Genomic DNA, 14,899 nt, shown 5'->3' on the forward strand with positions numbered 1-14,899 from the left:
TGCCAGCCTTAGAAATACCTTAATGGCCTCTGAAAGCTGCTAAACTCTTTTCTGTGTTAGTGCCCTTATCAGCAATTTTATTGTGATGTGCTAAACAGAACGGAGTTATGAGGATGCAGGTGTTGCCTCTCTTGTCTTTGGATCTTTTCTACATAGCATCGGGTATATTTGCAAAGCAACATGGAGAGGTTTGCCCTGGTTTATTCATCAGTACGAGGAATTCAAGGAGGTTTAACACAGCAAGAGCAGCTAATAATCTTAGGGCTTTTTTTTTTTGTTCTGACACCATAAAGTACCTTGAGAGTGTTACCAGTCTTCATTTTGGAGTGACAGGAAGCAAGAAACCTAGAAAAGGTGAAATTATAGTAATTGTCCTGTAAATTAGAGTTGTGATGAAAATGCAAAAGCAGTTGGCTACAACAAGAGCGAGTAGATCATTCCTGCTGTTTGGAGAAACAAGCTGGTTAGAGTCTGGTTTTGTTTGTATGTGATATATAGAAAACCACAATGGTCGTATGATTTTGATGGATTTGTATTATTTCTGCATTTTCCACTGAAGGAATGAAAATTTATCCCTGAGGTCATCAAATGCGACTGCTAAATAATTATTAATAGTAATTCTAGCTTGAAATAGATTTTATGTCACAGGTTACTCCAGTTGCTATGCAGACATGGTAGAAGAGTTTTGCATTGATTAGATACTTTTGTTTTAGTTGTCTGACCCTTTTCTTTTTAGAATTTAGAGGAATGAAGAATAATAAATGTAGATGCTTATGTGTTTGAGATGGAATTTTTTTATTAGGAAATGTTTTTAAAGGGTGAGTGAAAAACACAACTGGAATTGAGGTTTCATTTCTGTTGCAGGTATGTCTATGAATGATAAGTAGACATTTCGATTTTGGATATTCTTTTACAATAATAAATGTACTGAAGGCATTATGAGCTAAACAGAGCACTGAGATCAGGCTTCTTTGAGGCTTCTCACATAGTGGTCTTTCAATATGTTGGGTTTTGTTTTTGTTTTTTTTCCTAGGAAAAAGAGAAGAAGTATATGCTTCCTTTGGACAACTTGAAAGTGCGAGATGTTGAAAAGAGCTTCATGTCTAGCAAACATATCTTTGCATTGTTTAACACGGAGCAGAGGTAAGAAGATGTGCTATTCTGCAGACATTTCTATGAAACTGTATCCAGCTGAGCATTTTAATAACTGGGAGTGCAGTTGTGGTATTTCCACTGTGTTGATGAACAAAGATCTTGATACTCTGGATTTATCTGCTCCTTTGCTGTTGCATAACCATGGGGTGGAAGGTTAGTGTCCTCCTAGCCACTGTGGGGTGAAACAGCTCCATGATTACTCATTTAGTTCTTCTGTATGGCTGAATAATCATCTCCTGATCCTACTTTCGTTTTGTTTGGCAATCACCTAGGCTTACCAAAACATTTATGGCTTCTGTATCTTGTGTCCAGATTCAACTGGTGTAAATCACAAGAACGTCATTGCTTTTCACTTTCTCCGGTGGAAAATCTTGCCTGTCTGTAATCTTGGGATTCATTCTATTGTTCGTTTGGGTTTAAATACTGCTGAATGGAGAAAAAAAATGTGCACAAATAAGTCAAAGAAATATGGCAGCACTCAAAGACATACAAGTGACCTGGAAATTTTTTTATTATTTTAATTTTATTTTATTTTTACTAAAGGGTAGAGTTGCATTTCCAGTCTCAGTGGAATTGCATTCAGCAGAAAAGGTGCAATTTCTGTAAGATTTTTTTTCAGGAAAATAAGTAAAATTAATTGTAGTGGCAGTATGGGTAGATGCCCTTGTTTTCCTCTTATCTTCTGCGAAGTCCCTTCACACCCGCACCCCTGTTGGCAATACATTCAGATGTTGCTCAAGATGATGAGGGCTGAATGTGGCTCCCTGCAGAGCCAGCTGTTGTTGCTCCTGAACTGGCCAGAAATAGTCCTTTCAGAAGCAAGGAATGCTCCTCCTTCCTGCAAAGCAAAAGCAAAGCACAGGTTTTCTGGGCTGTCAAGTTTCTGCTGGCCCCAGAAACATGAGGACGCAATGTGAGTCTCGCTCTGAACTACCCCATGAAGGCTTTGCCTACATCTGCTGACATCTCAGCTAGCCTACATGTGGACATTGTCTGCCAGGAGATGCCCTTTGAAAGTATGTCACACACATACTTGCTGGGAGTAAGATTTCAAACACTTGACTACTTGCATTTCTGGAGCACAGGAAAAAAGCTTTGAAAAATTTTTCATGTTTTAAAAAACATAAATGATCTTCAGATGCTGGAAACTAATGTAATTCTGATTATTCTGCTGTAGGTATGTGTGAATTGTCCCAACATTGCACGTACATCAGTCAAGAAAGATAACTTTGTCCTGGTGGCTTGATAATCAGCTGTACATATTAAGTTCCTTCCATGAGAAATCTGCTAATTTCAGCTCGTCGTTTCTCCTTTGTTTTGGCTAATGGCTTTGAATATTTTCATCATCTTAAATATTAATCACTGAAATGCTGTGAAAAATCCAAGAGAAGCATGCATTTCTGTTGGCAGCTACAGCTGCATATTTACATTTTCGCTGAATCCTCATGCACACTGGGCAGCAAGGATTTCAAAATCAGATGTCTAAAATGTTTGCTGTGTCTGTAATAACCCTGCCCATTTGGGTGGTGAGTAGAGCCTCCAGCATCTGCAAGCTGCTCTAAAAACATCCTTATATCTATATGGGCATGTTAAGACATGACAGCACAGCAACAAGACAACAAAATAACTTTGCCTTGGGAGGGAGTGTTTATGAAGACAGTCTTCCAGCTTAAAAGGAGGCAGAACTACTTCAAGATAAATATTTCTTGAATTCTAATTACAACAGCAATCCCTCTGTTACTGTAAAAAAGCTGATTTTGTGATATTGCTAAAAATCTGCCTGCTGGTACAAATTGGTCAAAGCCAATTTAGTATCTCTTTCCACTGTCTCCCAAATTCATGGATTCTGTCAGCAGAAGCCAGGGATATTGGGGCTTGAGTAAAGTGATCTGGCCCTCAACTGGATACTGTGTTCCCTATCTCAAATTCTTAGGGAAACTGAAACAGAGAATCGGTAAAGACCTGTTGAAATAAGAAGTCTCATTGTTGTACTTTATGCTAATCCCTTTCTGTTTTTTTAATGTGGGGTTTGTGTGTGAATATGGCTTACTTTTCAAAACTATTGTAAAAATTAACTTAATTTCTGGTTGTTTGGGGTTGGGTTGTGGGTTGTTTTTTTTTTTTTGGGGGGGTGGGCAGGGGTTTGGGTTTTTAATTAATAAAACCTTAGTAATTGAGAAACAAATTAGCTTTCTCTTTGAGTTTGCCTACTGAGGGTTCTGGTTATGGAACCATTTTACTATATAAGATGTGAATCATTAAAGAACAAAGGCAAAATCATCTGTTCAGCTTCTATGATAGCACGGAGAGTATTTTGTACCTTTTTTCAGACACTCCCCTCCCTCCCCCCAATAATATGCAGCATTTTTTTAATCAACTATGTAAACTTTCATAACGTTCAATTAAAGTATTTTTTAATTTTCTAGTAAAATCCATTTAGGAGAAAAATTTTAATAAGCTTGTTCTCTTTTTCATTCCCAGCCCCTCACTGCATAGGTATTTGCTACAGCCATATGTTTCTGATACTGTACATTTCAATAGTTTCCTGGATTATGCAGTGCATTTTTTCCATTTATGAAAGCCTTTCCAGTTCTGAAATATAGTTACCAGGAAAATGCTTATTTCAATACATAGAAGGAAAAACCATCTTGAGTTAGCTGAGGCTTGGGGATAGATGCAGAAGGAAACTAACAGTATCTGTCATTTTGATTTAATGCAGAAGTCAACAGTTCTCTGACAGGAATCAAATGTGACTTCGTAATGTATAATAAATGGAGACTGTGACGATTGATTTCACAGTGAAGATAAATTCTCATGAAATGAACATAATTGTATGTTTATTAAAAGGATGCATTGTGAAATAATTATATTTTTTTCCTGTTGCTTTCCAATTAAAATTTAAAAAAAAAAGAAAATTGTTGATGTGAAATAGATATAGTATTGCTTAAAGAATGGGGTGTGGGGGGAGAGTTTTGCTTTTCAACAAACTAAATAGTGTATTGAAAGTTTTTGAGTCGATCCATCTACTCAATTTATAGACACCCATAGATAGATGGATTCCTCTTGTTTACTTACCTTAGCAGTACTAGATATTAAAGCAAAGTATATTAGAGTGAGTGCTCTTTGCTTTCCAGATTATTTTTGGCTGTGTCTATCTCTCTGAGTCTGCTTTTAAGCAACTGAAGTTGAGCTGTAGGGTCAAGCAGTACATGTCTAAACCTAAAGCTCTCACAAAACTGAGTACTATTTTGTGTTGACTGTCCTTTTCTCCTCCATAGTAAGCTGCTGGCAAATATTTTAGAGTGGAAAATATTAAAAGTATTTGAAAATAATGATGCTGTAGGAAAAAACCTAATGTCAATGTAGTGCTGTAGAACATAATGTGAAGTTGTGTAGATGTAGCTGCTGATTGACTTTCTTAGGCAGATCTAAGAATGGTGGAGAGAGGACTTTCTCAGCACCTGTGCTTACACATACTGTAGATCAATGCATGATGTCCCCATTGATGAATGTGTAAGACTCGTATGCAAGAGTTCAAGACCAAACAAAACAAATTCTGCTCATCCCAGAAAGTTTACTTTCCTTCTAGGATTTCACTCCAAACACTTGTCTGTTCCCCTGTATTTCCTGTAAAAATTATTAGATGCTTGGTGCTTTTTCTTTTAGCTAAGTACTGTAGCCTGAGACAACAACTGTAGTCTGAAATGTGCCTCTCTTTAGGATCTATGCAACAGTCGATCTCTCCCTAATTAAGAAGGGCAAGCAGTCGTTTCTCATGATCTCGCCCAGTTGACTACAGGATCCACGTGTCACTGTTTTACTAGTTTTTGTGCTGTTCAAATTGTATTACTGTATTACAACTCCCATCTAAATACTGCTTCTCTTTTAAGTAAAGAAGGAATGGCGAGTAAAATTTTGCTACAAGTAGAGATAAAGCTTCCTTTCCACCTCTTTTCCAAGTCTGGAGAGATGAATTCTTTCTCTTTTGTGGGAGAAGAGTTTCTACTAGCTAAAGATCTTTGGGGTTATAAAACACTAGTAGGCTGAAGTGTTTGAGTTGATGAATTTTCAAGCCTTTCCTAACACTACTGGAAGCAGCAACTGTGTGATGAGGAAGAGTTACCTGATGGAGGGTCCCTATCAATAGCCTTTCTTAAGCGGGAAGCTCTGTTCCTCTTCAGACTCATTCCTTTCCTTGGAGCCAAAGAAGCAGAACCCGCGTGTGAATTTCTCCCTTCCTTGCAGAGCCAGATCCTACTGACTGAGTCTTCCTGTCTTTTACTTTCCTGCCCAGCTGGGATCCAGATGAAACTCAATAATGGTGTTGCTTTCCTCACCTCCATGGTTCTGCATAATGGGGAGATGTGAGGAACAAATTCAAAGCAGAGAGCTGTTCTTGTTTGCCTTCACAAGAAAAGGTTCCTGAGAGCTAAATGCTCCTCGGTACTCATGAGGTAGTGGGACAGAACCTCCCATCCCTGCATGAGAGCTGACTGTCTGGGGCAGGCTTGTTGTAGAAACAGATCCTTAATCTGAGAAACAGATGAATGTCAAGAGGAGAGCGATCAAAAGGAAGTTTTGAGGGCACACAATAGCACTGGAAATAGAACTGCCAGATGATAAATTTTAGCTCCTGAGTACACTCTGACTGTCAGGAATCGCATTGCACAAGAAACTGTTGTCTGGTAAGGACCCAGGAAAGTACTTTGTGTCTACTAAGTGAAAGGTGTGACAATATTTATTTGGGGTGCATGTTGTTGGCTGAAAGTTGCTGTAGAAGGGGATGGAGCACAAGTTCTCTCTGGGACTCCAAATGCACTAGAGCTTTAAATACTGAAATTCTTGTGGAGAGCAACTAGTTAACTGCTATCCATATATCAGGAAAATTGGGCAAGAGCCAAAATAAAGGGAACTAGTGAAAGGAGACCGGGTCAGAGGACGTGTTGGATGGAAGCCAGGCTAGAGGAGAAAGCCTAAGATGAGATGCATGTTTAGTTACTGTTTTTGAATTACTCAGAAAGTTAAGCCCCAGGAAGAGCTGGACTGTAAGCTATTGAGAGGCCTTTCTATTAGAAATGGAAGAATGAGAATCTATTTAATTAAAAAAACCCACAAATTTAATCCAGAAAAAAGCTGCTAACGTTTGTAAACAAACTTCTAAAATCCTGGTGAGTACAATGTTTAGGAAGAATAAAAATATACAAACCCAAGGAATAACTAGCCTTTATCCCCCAAGTCCATTCCATTAAAAAAAAAAAAAAGAGCTTGCTTTTTCTTTTCTTCAAGTCATGATTGGTAAACTTGACACAGGCTCCAGGAACTTCATCTTGGTCACTGTGACCCAGCAGGGTCTGGGTCCCCCTGCCCCATCCGGAGGAGCAGAGGACTGGAGCAGGAGACGAGCTCCCTCCATGTGTGATGGGGCTCTGACAGCTGTGAGCAGCTTTTGTGTCTGTGTGGCCCCAAGGCAGGTTCCAAAACAGACTTCCATCCCTCACCAGGAAAAGGATCAAACCCTCTTCAGCAGGGAGTTATGGAATATTTTAGTGCCAGTTACTGATACTTCTGCAGATTTTGGCCTATGTGATGTTAGTTTTGGCTGCGTTTCTGTTCTGGATTACATGTAGAACTCTAGATACCTCATTGTCCAGACTTGGCTCTATACTGATCAGCATATCTTCTGTTCATTTTCACCTGAAAATTATCTGGATTTGTCTGTGTATTTGTGTCTGTGAACTTGAAAATATCCATATACTTCTGGGAGACCACTTATATGAGTTAGGTGGTAAAATCCTTAAGTGCTATTATTTCACGACATCGTCTCAGAGTTTGTCTCTTTGGCTTTTCTGGATATTACAAAAACATATTTGGAAACATGTGTAATTAATTTTAATTAGCATTCACATTGGACTGATCTGAAATAGTACGCCTTGATAGAAAATGTTAGTCATTGCTGTTAACTCAGAGCAGATGGTCATTTTTGTTTCTTTGAAATATATGATTTGCAGAGATTTTAGTCAAGCTTTCTTATGTGAAAAATAGTGCATATATTCACAGCAGCCATTGTGGAATTACAGGTGTCTAAAATGGGAGACTAAGGTTGAATAAGCAGAATGTGTACAGTGGAGTTGCAAGTTGAATAAGAAGAGAACATGCAGTAGAGTTTCATCCAAGATTATCTTTCCCGATTGTGCATGTATATTTGGAGTATGAGGATTCTGTTATTTTCTCACTTTTTTTTCATTTTAGGTGACTATTTATGAAACCCATAATTTGTATTATTTCAAATTCAATCAAATAAGAAATATCTAAGAATTGCATCCCTTGTGTTTTTCATGGAATAGAATTGACCCGATTTACATTTGGTTCTAGATTTCTAATGTTCATTTTAATTCCACTTGCATCCTAATTAAGAGACCAGATATTTACCAAAAAATTACTTGAGATGATAGGCACAGTTGTTTGAAATCCCTGTAAAAGAGCAACTGCTGAAGTTAAATGATGTTTTGTGTTCTTTGGAGGATTAAGGAGGCTTATAAGCACAATTCTAAAAATGTCACTAATATTCTTGTGCTGTAATTGCTGTTCTGTCTTCTCCCATACTGGCAAGAATAAATACCAGTTTAATCTTGATTTATATTTTCTCAATATATTAAAAAATTACATGCATATACAGTATATCTTTATCTACTTAAGTGTTTGAGATCCAACTCAATCTAAAAGCTGTCTATGCGTACGGTTAATATGTCGATATGTATTAGTATATATGTACACATGTTAACTGAGTTTGTAATGTGTCTACAGTGGTTGCTCTTAAAAATCTTTCCAGGTTTGTTGGAGATAAATAAATAACATTTTCTTGGTATTAAGAAATTGCAAGGGATACCATACATCTGGAGGCCTAGCAGTTGAGTTTGCTCAGATAACAAACAGTTTTGATGTGCTACCGCTGTAGAGGGAAACCTACTGGTGTTGCCTCCACTGTAGCAGGCAACTAGAAAGTTATTTCTTTGTGATTTTCAGTTGTGTGTTATTCACCATTTGGTCCTGGATTCTGCTCTGCTGTTTTATAGGCAGTCAAACCTTCTCTATGCAATGTTGACAGCCGAAGTTTCAGAACTAGGGGGACAGGAATCTCAGTAACTCACAGATGGGCTCAGTCTTCAAACCTGTCCGACGCTGTTTCCTCCTGTACACTTTCAAATTCCTGCATTTTTATGTTAGGATTCCTCCACAATGGGGGGGGTTTAAAGAAATGCCTATGGACAATGTAAAGGTCATTTCTGCATTACAAAGTTCACTTTTGGCCCTGAAATACATTTGGGAAAGGAATCCAGTATGCTGGAGGCAAAGGTAATAATAAAGTGAAGACATTGTTGGGTCAGCAAAGTTACAGCTGGGTGACTGCTGGACCTTCAAGTAATGAGCCTGGCTTAGAGAACGTATGACCTGAGTGTTGAACCATTCCGGAATTGGAAATTATGCTTTTAGTCCAATTGTCTGTTCATCTCCATAAGCAATTTTCTTGTGTTTTTTTCCTGGAATGCAGTTCTTGAGGTTTATTTATCTAGAGTATAATAAAATCTGCAGTTAACAAATGTTAACCTTCTGTATTTTTCACTCTGGAAAAAAAAACCAGTAGTAGTATGTTAACTTCCAGTAATGCCACTGTAGATAGATTTTCATGTACTATGCAGGTTATTAAATTACAATGGTGAGACCCTACAGGGGAAAGCAGCATAGGCAGATGTGGTATACGCATATACCTTTGCACACAGCTTCCTTGTTTACGTGTTCACATTTAAAAAATGTTAAATATTCAAGGGAAATGTTGCACCCAAATCGTACTTCTAGACATGTTCCCATTTGTTGTCTCTGGTTTGTTTCTACAGTCCCTTAGATTCAAAGATAGCTGAATTATCAACAAGATTTGTATTGTTGAGAGTTCATCTTTTTGCTTCTTGGTATCCTGCATTATATCATTCTCTTTGATGTATAACATCCCATTTAGCTGCTATAGAGATGACAATGAGAACATGACCTCGCAGTATAGCATACGGAGAAAGTAGGTGAGGATTGAGTAGTAACTCTTTCTGTGCTGATATCTTCAGTAATTTTAAAAAGTGGAAGAGAGAACTAAACAGAAAATCTGAATTGTTTTCAAGAACATTTTTACAGCTTTCCATGAGACACCAGTGGATTCCTAATGAGTAAAACATGTTAATGTGTTTTTGTAAGATTCCACTAGTAACAGAAAAAGGACACACTCTTTTCAGAAGTTACTTTGGCTTTTCTTTTTCTTTGGAAAGTTCCCATGCCTGTCAGCCTTTCCGGAAGAAAGGCAGGCAAAGGAAATCCAGTAGCAAGGAAGCTGATCTGGGAGGCAAGTATTTACCTGCCCTGCTGCAAGCTTCCTATGAGTTCTGGCTCAGGGCGTGTGTCCTTCATTTCCTCATTGATACTGAAACTTATGTCTTTTGTGTTGGAGGCAGTAGGATTAGCTACACTAATATGGTGAATCTGTTAGATACTACAGGGAGAGAGGCCTTGGAAAGCCAGTGACATCAGTCACTTGGCCATAAAGTGTCCGTAGACCTAAGAAAAGTCTTGATACAGAGACAGGAACGTAGGACTGTCCACTCCCATCTCTTCAAAGCGGTTGGCTAAAATTCCTTCTCATACAGCTATGCTTGATGTAGCAAGTCACAAAACGCGAAGAAGTTTGATATATAACATGACAGTCCTGAAAAAATATTTTCACAAGCTGGTGTCATGTTGTTTTGCTCTTGCAGATAAGTATTTTTGGAACTTCACTATCACTGTGTTTTACAGCCTTTATTTACTCTATTGTTATTTTTAGTCATATTTTCTGAGAGTATCCTTTTACCATTTCAGCTTCCTATTTCTTCGGAGTTATAGCTGCTTAGTTAACTTAGCCAAAATACTTATCTCAGTAAAAATTTCTCTTACCAATAAATCAAAGCATTTTTTTTTCCTCTGGCGATTTCATTTTGCTTCTCCTTTTATTTTTAATGAGTTGTTTTTTTCAGTAACTGTTGACTTGGAATTCCACAATATTGCAAACTGAATAAAATTCAAGTGTTTTGTCATCTGTTCAAGAAAACAGCATCTGACGAGATCGTTCAGGCTACTATTTGCCTTAAAGCAGGATTAGTACCTTTGAAGTCAGGGAAGAAATAGGTTTAATTTTAAATTTGTAATCAATAAAAGAATGCATAGAGCTTTCAGTCATTCATACTGTCGGTGTCTTTGCCTAAGCTATGGGACATGACCCTTTAGTGTCCCTTTGTCCCAGATGGAGCCACTGAAATTGGTGAGAATTATGTCACCGCAATGAGAAAATCTGAGTATGTCCTTTATTTTTGCAGTTTGGAATGCAGTCTGTAAGCCTGATAAAAATACCTAATTTCCCTCTATGCAGAGGTGAGGATACTCTGGTTGCCATACTGTGGTTTCGTGGCTGATAATTTAATGATTAGGTGTCATGGCTGCTTCGTATTCAGGAATGAATGCTTACCATACAATTCCAATTTTTCTACACGTCTGTTTCCTGGGACTGCCCCAAAAAGCAGGGCCAGGAACTGTCTGGTGATGTGGGTGAGGGAGAAGCGCTTCTGTGAGTGGGAATTGCATCAAGCTGGTTGTATTCCGGCAGTGTGATGGTGAAATCCCACCAGTCCTGAATGCTAAAGAAATTTGTCTAGGCAGTGATAATAATAGCTTTATTTCCTGGTTCTATAGTGTATTCAAATTTATTTTCTCCAAATACGGGGTAGAAATGACCTCTGTAGTTGCCTAATGAAACCAAAGAATGCTTTGTTGTTGCTGTCTTATAGAAAGGGATCTCCATCAACCCACTTGCCACCCATGCCCCCCCCCTTCTCCAGAGCTTGCTAAGGAAAGAAAACAGTCTGGTTGCAATGGAACGTTGATTCTTGTGCAACAGTTAAGATCTAGCGAAATGTGGTTTCCTAACCTTTGTCAGCTAAGCTTATGGCCTTTCCTAAAAAGACTGTTGGCTGACAAATTTACAGTGATCTGGTCTGTATATAGAATTTGAATTTGGAAACTAATGGCTAAACCATAAGGGGAAAATCTGTTCTGCTTATTGGAGAATTTACAGGTACCACCTTCTTACATATTATGTATTTTTCCTCGTTTTTCTTTTCTTCCATTAAGTGATTCCCTATATTTATCTAGTTCTATGAATTACCTGCAAAAGGTGTCATTTAAACGTGTCCCAATTTTCTTGCTATGACGGCAGACATCGGAGGTTTGTTTAAAATATTTGATTCTCGTGGTTTTATTTCTCTTTTTACTGGTCATGTCTAAAAGCTAAAAAGCATATATAATGCACTGAAAGGACTTAACATGGGAAAAACTTGTGTCATTAATTATTTTGATACTTATTGGTTACAGCAGCAGTCAGTCACCAGGAATGCACTTTTGTTGGCATGTCTTATGTGTTTGTCCCCTGCATCACAACAGCTTTTTATTTTTCCTAAAAGAGCTCCATTTTAGCTAAAGCTGGAAAATTGATTGTAAGTAGTTTCATTGTGCTTTCAGATGATTATTATTTCCAGAGCTGTGTTGTAGCATTCTTAGATATTTTTAAGTACTCCATGTAATTATTAAACAAGCACCTGTCCCATAAACTCTGTTGTCCAAAACAATTACCAAGTAATTTCTGATCCAAAAGTATTTTTAATTTAAAATGCTGTGTGCATGATATGGAGTAGTAAAATGCTAGTTTTACAATGTGGTGCTCTTTGTTCCAGGAATGTTTACAAGGATTACCGTTTCCTTGAGCTAGCCTGTGACTCCCAAGAGGAGGTGGATAGCTGGAAGGCCTCTCTGCTACGAGCCGGTGTCTATCCTGATAAATCCTCAGTAAGTTAAACAGCTCACTAGTTTTCCAGTAGCTGATCTGTTTGAGTCAGAAAAAAGCAATTTATATCATCTGGGAAAACACAATGTCTGCAGATATCCCAAGAAATTGTAGCCTTTTCATTGTACTCTTCCATGGTGATTTTGAAATATTCATAACAGAATATTTTAAGATGAATTAATGCGTCAAACCTCAGTGTTAAAAAACCCGAACAACCAAACCTTCCAAAAAATTATTAATTGGATCTGTGTAGTAAAAGCATCGAGCGATTTGAGGTTTCCTGAGCTTCATTGTTTCTGTTAATGTCTCTTAAGGTAAAGATGTACTTTGAAGAGTTTATTCCATCAAGCTCTGTATTACAGAACTGACAGCAGCATTCCAGGCAATCATGTCTATTTATTTTACAGATTCACTGCATGGTTTTTGTGTATGAAACACATGCTAAACCTTTCCAAAGGCAGTTTTATTCAGCTAATTGTCATGTGGAGCAAATTGAACAGGACACTGTAAAAAAACTCTATTAATTTAACAGAAAAGACAGAAAGTCAACAAGCAGAATATGTCCAACTACCATTTCGTATTTTTTGGACTTGACTATTTTGATATTTAATATCAAGTGAAGGTTTGACGAGATGTATCCAGAGAGAAGGCTGACTAGCGAAAATACCTGTGATTTGAGCTTTTGAAAGTTTCTCTAATGCATATTTCACCTTTCTTTAAGTCTGCTGGTCCACTATATTCCTTCAGCAGAAGATCTATTCTGAGAAATGATGCTTTGATTTTGATGGAATATGTTCTTCTTCCCGCTTGCTTCCCTTGGGAAGGCCAGGTCCCTTGAGTTCAGAGTCTTGTGCTCTTTTCTGTCTCTTCATCTTTCTCTTCCTCGTATTTCCCTCATGCTTCTGATACCTCCATGGCTTCCAGTATAATTCTGTCTACATCTCCTCCAGCTGCTGTTTATGCAAACAACCCTCAGCTTCCTCTCTTCATGCCAAGTTGCAAGGCTACCGTCAAAAGATGAATCAGAGAATCCTTGATATGCTGGATTCTCCTAGTATTATAGGATTAAACAGTGATTATAATAATGATGGTGATTTTTATTTTTTTTTTAAGAATAGTTCAAATACAAATTTATCAGGAGACCTACCAGGTATCTGAGACTTAACCTTTAAAAAAAAAAATTAAAATTTGGTGACTCTTCAGTGTGTTGCCTGTCACTGTAGATCAGTTCCTACCTAAGACCACCAGAAGTCATTTTATAAGGATTAGTTATGAGAGGTTACCTAAATAATTACTCAGAACCAAACACTGTATTGTTTGTTGTGGTTTCTGGTTGGTTGTTGTGTTTTTTTGTTTGGTTGGTTGGGTTTTTTTTATTTCTTGCTCAAGTTGCGGCTGCCTGTGCTTTAATCTTGTGTTCTGTGACATGTTTATCATATTTATATATTTGTTAATTTATCCTTAAACAAGACGAACTTGTTGGATTTCTAAAACTTCTGTTCTGTCTTCCTGTCTCTCCCTCCCCCCTAAAAATATTCTGTATTCAAAATATGTTTATCAAGAATTATTGGTCTTGTTTAAAGTTGGTCTGTCAAAGGAGTCTTAGACACAAGATGAGAGACTTCCTTGACCGAAAGAAGAAGGAAGCCAAAATTCAGTTCTCCTTTGAGCTAGAATTATCTTTACAAAAAGAGTCAATATTATTGTTCCAAACCCCTGTAGTTTGAAATTCACGCAGGAGTCTATCAAACTGTTCAGGAACGATGCTTGATGCTACTCTAGTCTTGTAAAGCACATTGTTCCTACAGGGCTGGGGGTCCAAATATGAACCACAAGTCCGATGTTGAAGTTTTGAATTTTGTAAAGCAAAAGGTACCTGCGAAGTTTCAGTGGAACTTCAATAAAAATCAGCAGCATTTCATTAAAATCCTGTGCATACTCCTCAAGTTTCACACCTTCCTCTGACAATATAAAATAGTTTTAGAGACACCCTCCCAGTCTTTTATTCTCCTTCGAAGATTTAGAGACCATGTTTTTATGTAAAAGAGATTGCCAGAAAGTGGCAGCAACTTGCGTTTACTTCAGTGCTTCCCCACAGCTTTGCAACCCCCGAGTTGAAAAGGCAAAGAGGTGCCCTAGCCCCTGCCCACACCCCCCTTTCTCGCTCCTTTTCATGTGCAAGTCACAGCTGGTAACTTTGAGTAGCCAAGGTTTGGCACCAGGAGTAGAAAAATGGCTGCTTAGAAATGAAAAATAGATTAATGGTGCTGTAAACCTGGAGCGCTGCAGTGGTGAAATGGCCTGCTTTCTGTAACTGCCAGAGCAGCGTGCGCAGCCTGGAATTTGAAAGCGACGCTGTGTGCTTTCATTAAGGGCTGCTGCCTGTGTACAAGGACTCTGATGGAAAACCCAGCGCAGTTGCCCCTAGCTGGGTTCCTTCTTCAGTGGCAGGAAAAACAGGAATTTGTCACTGAATTGAAGAGGTTTGTTCTGAATTCTCACCTGTTGATTTTTTTTTTTAGTAGCTTTACTTACAATTGTATGATTACAGTGGTAATGGGGCTCGATACTTATTACCCCTAATATGAACTCTCTAGTACTAACTTAATGCTGTAAGTGAAGTCGTCCAGGGTTGTCTACTTTTAAATTATTCTTACTGCCTAAACGAGTGTCATTAATATATTAAAAATTAAGGCCAGATACCACCCTATTCCTCCATTTCCTTACCTCCTTTTGCCTGCCTTCCCTGGCCTTCTGCACATGGAGATGCACACTCACTTTCATATATTCATGCTCTTGTTAACTATCTTTAGTCACCACTCAAAGTTGCTCTAT

At 38.1% G+C, this 14,899-nt stretch overlaps 1 protein-coding gene across 1 annotated transcript in view; it reads left to right on the forward strand.

Annotated features, from left to right (window-relative positions):
* DNM3 (dynamin 3) overlaps window positions 1–14,899 on the forward strand; it is a 179,175-nt gene that overhangs the window by 108,348 nt on the left and 55,928 nt on the right. Inside the window, 2 exon segments of the mRNA XM_065842415.2 lie at window positions 1,034–1,143; window positions 11,955–12,066. Of these exon segments, the coding sequence (XP_065698487.2) occupies window positions 1,034–1,143; window positions 11,955–12,066 (222 nt within the window).

Source organism: Patagioenas fasciata, chromosome 6, assembly GCF_037038585.1.
Source record: "Patagioenas fasciata isolate bPatFas1 chromosome 6, bPatFas1.hap1, whole genome shotgun sequence".
NCBI classification, from domain to species: Eukaryota; Metazoa; Chordata; class Aves; order Columbiformes; family Columbidae; genus Patagioenas; species Patagioenas fasciata.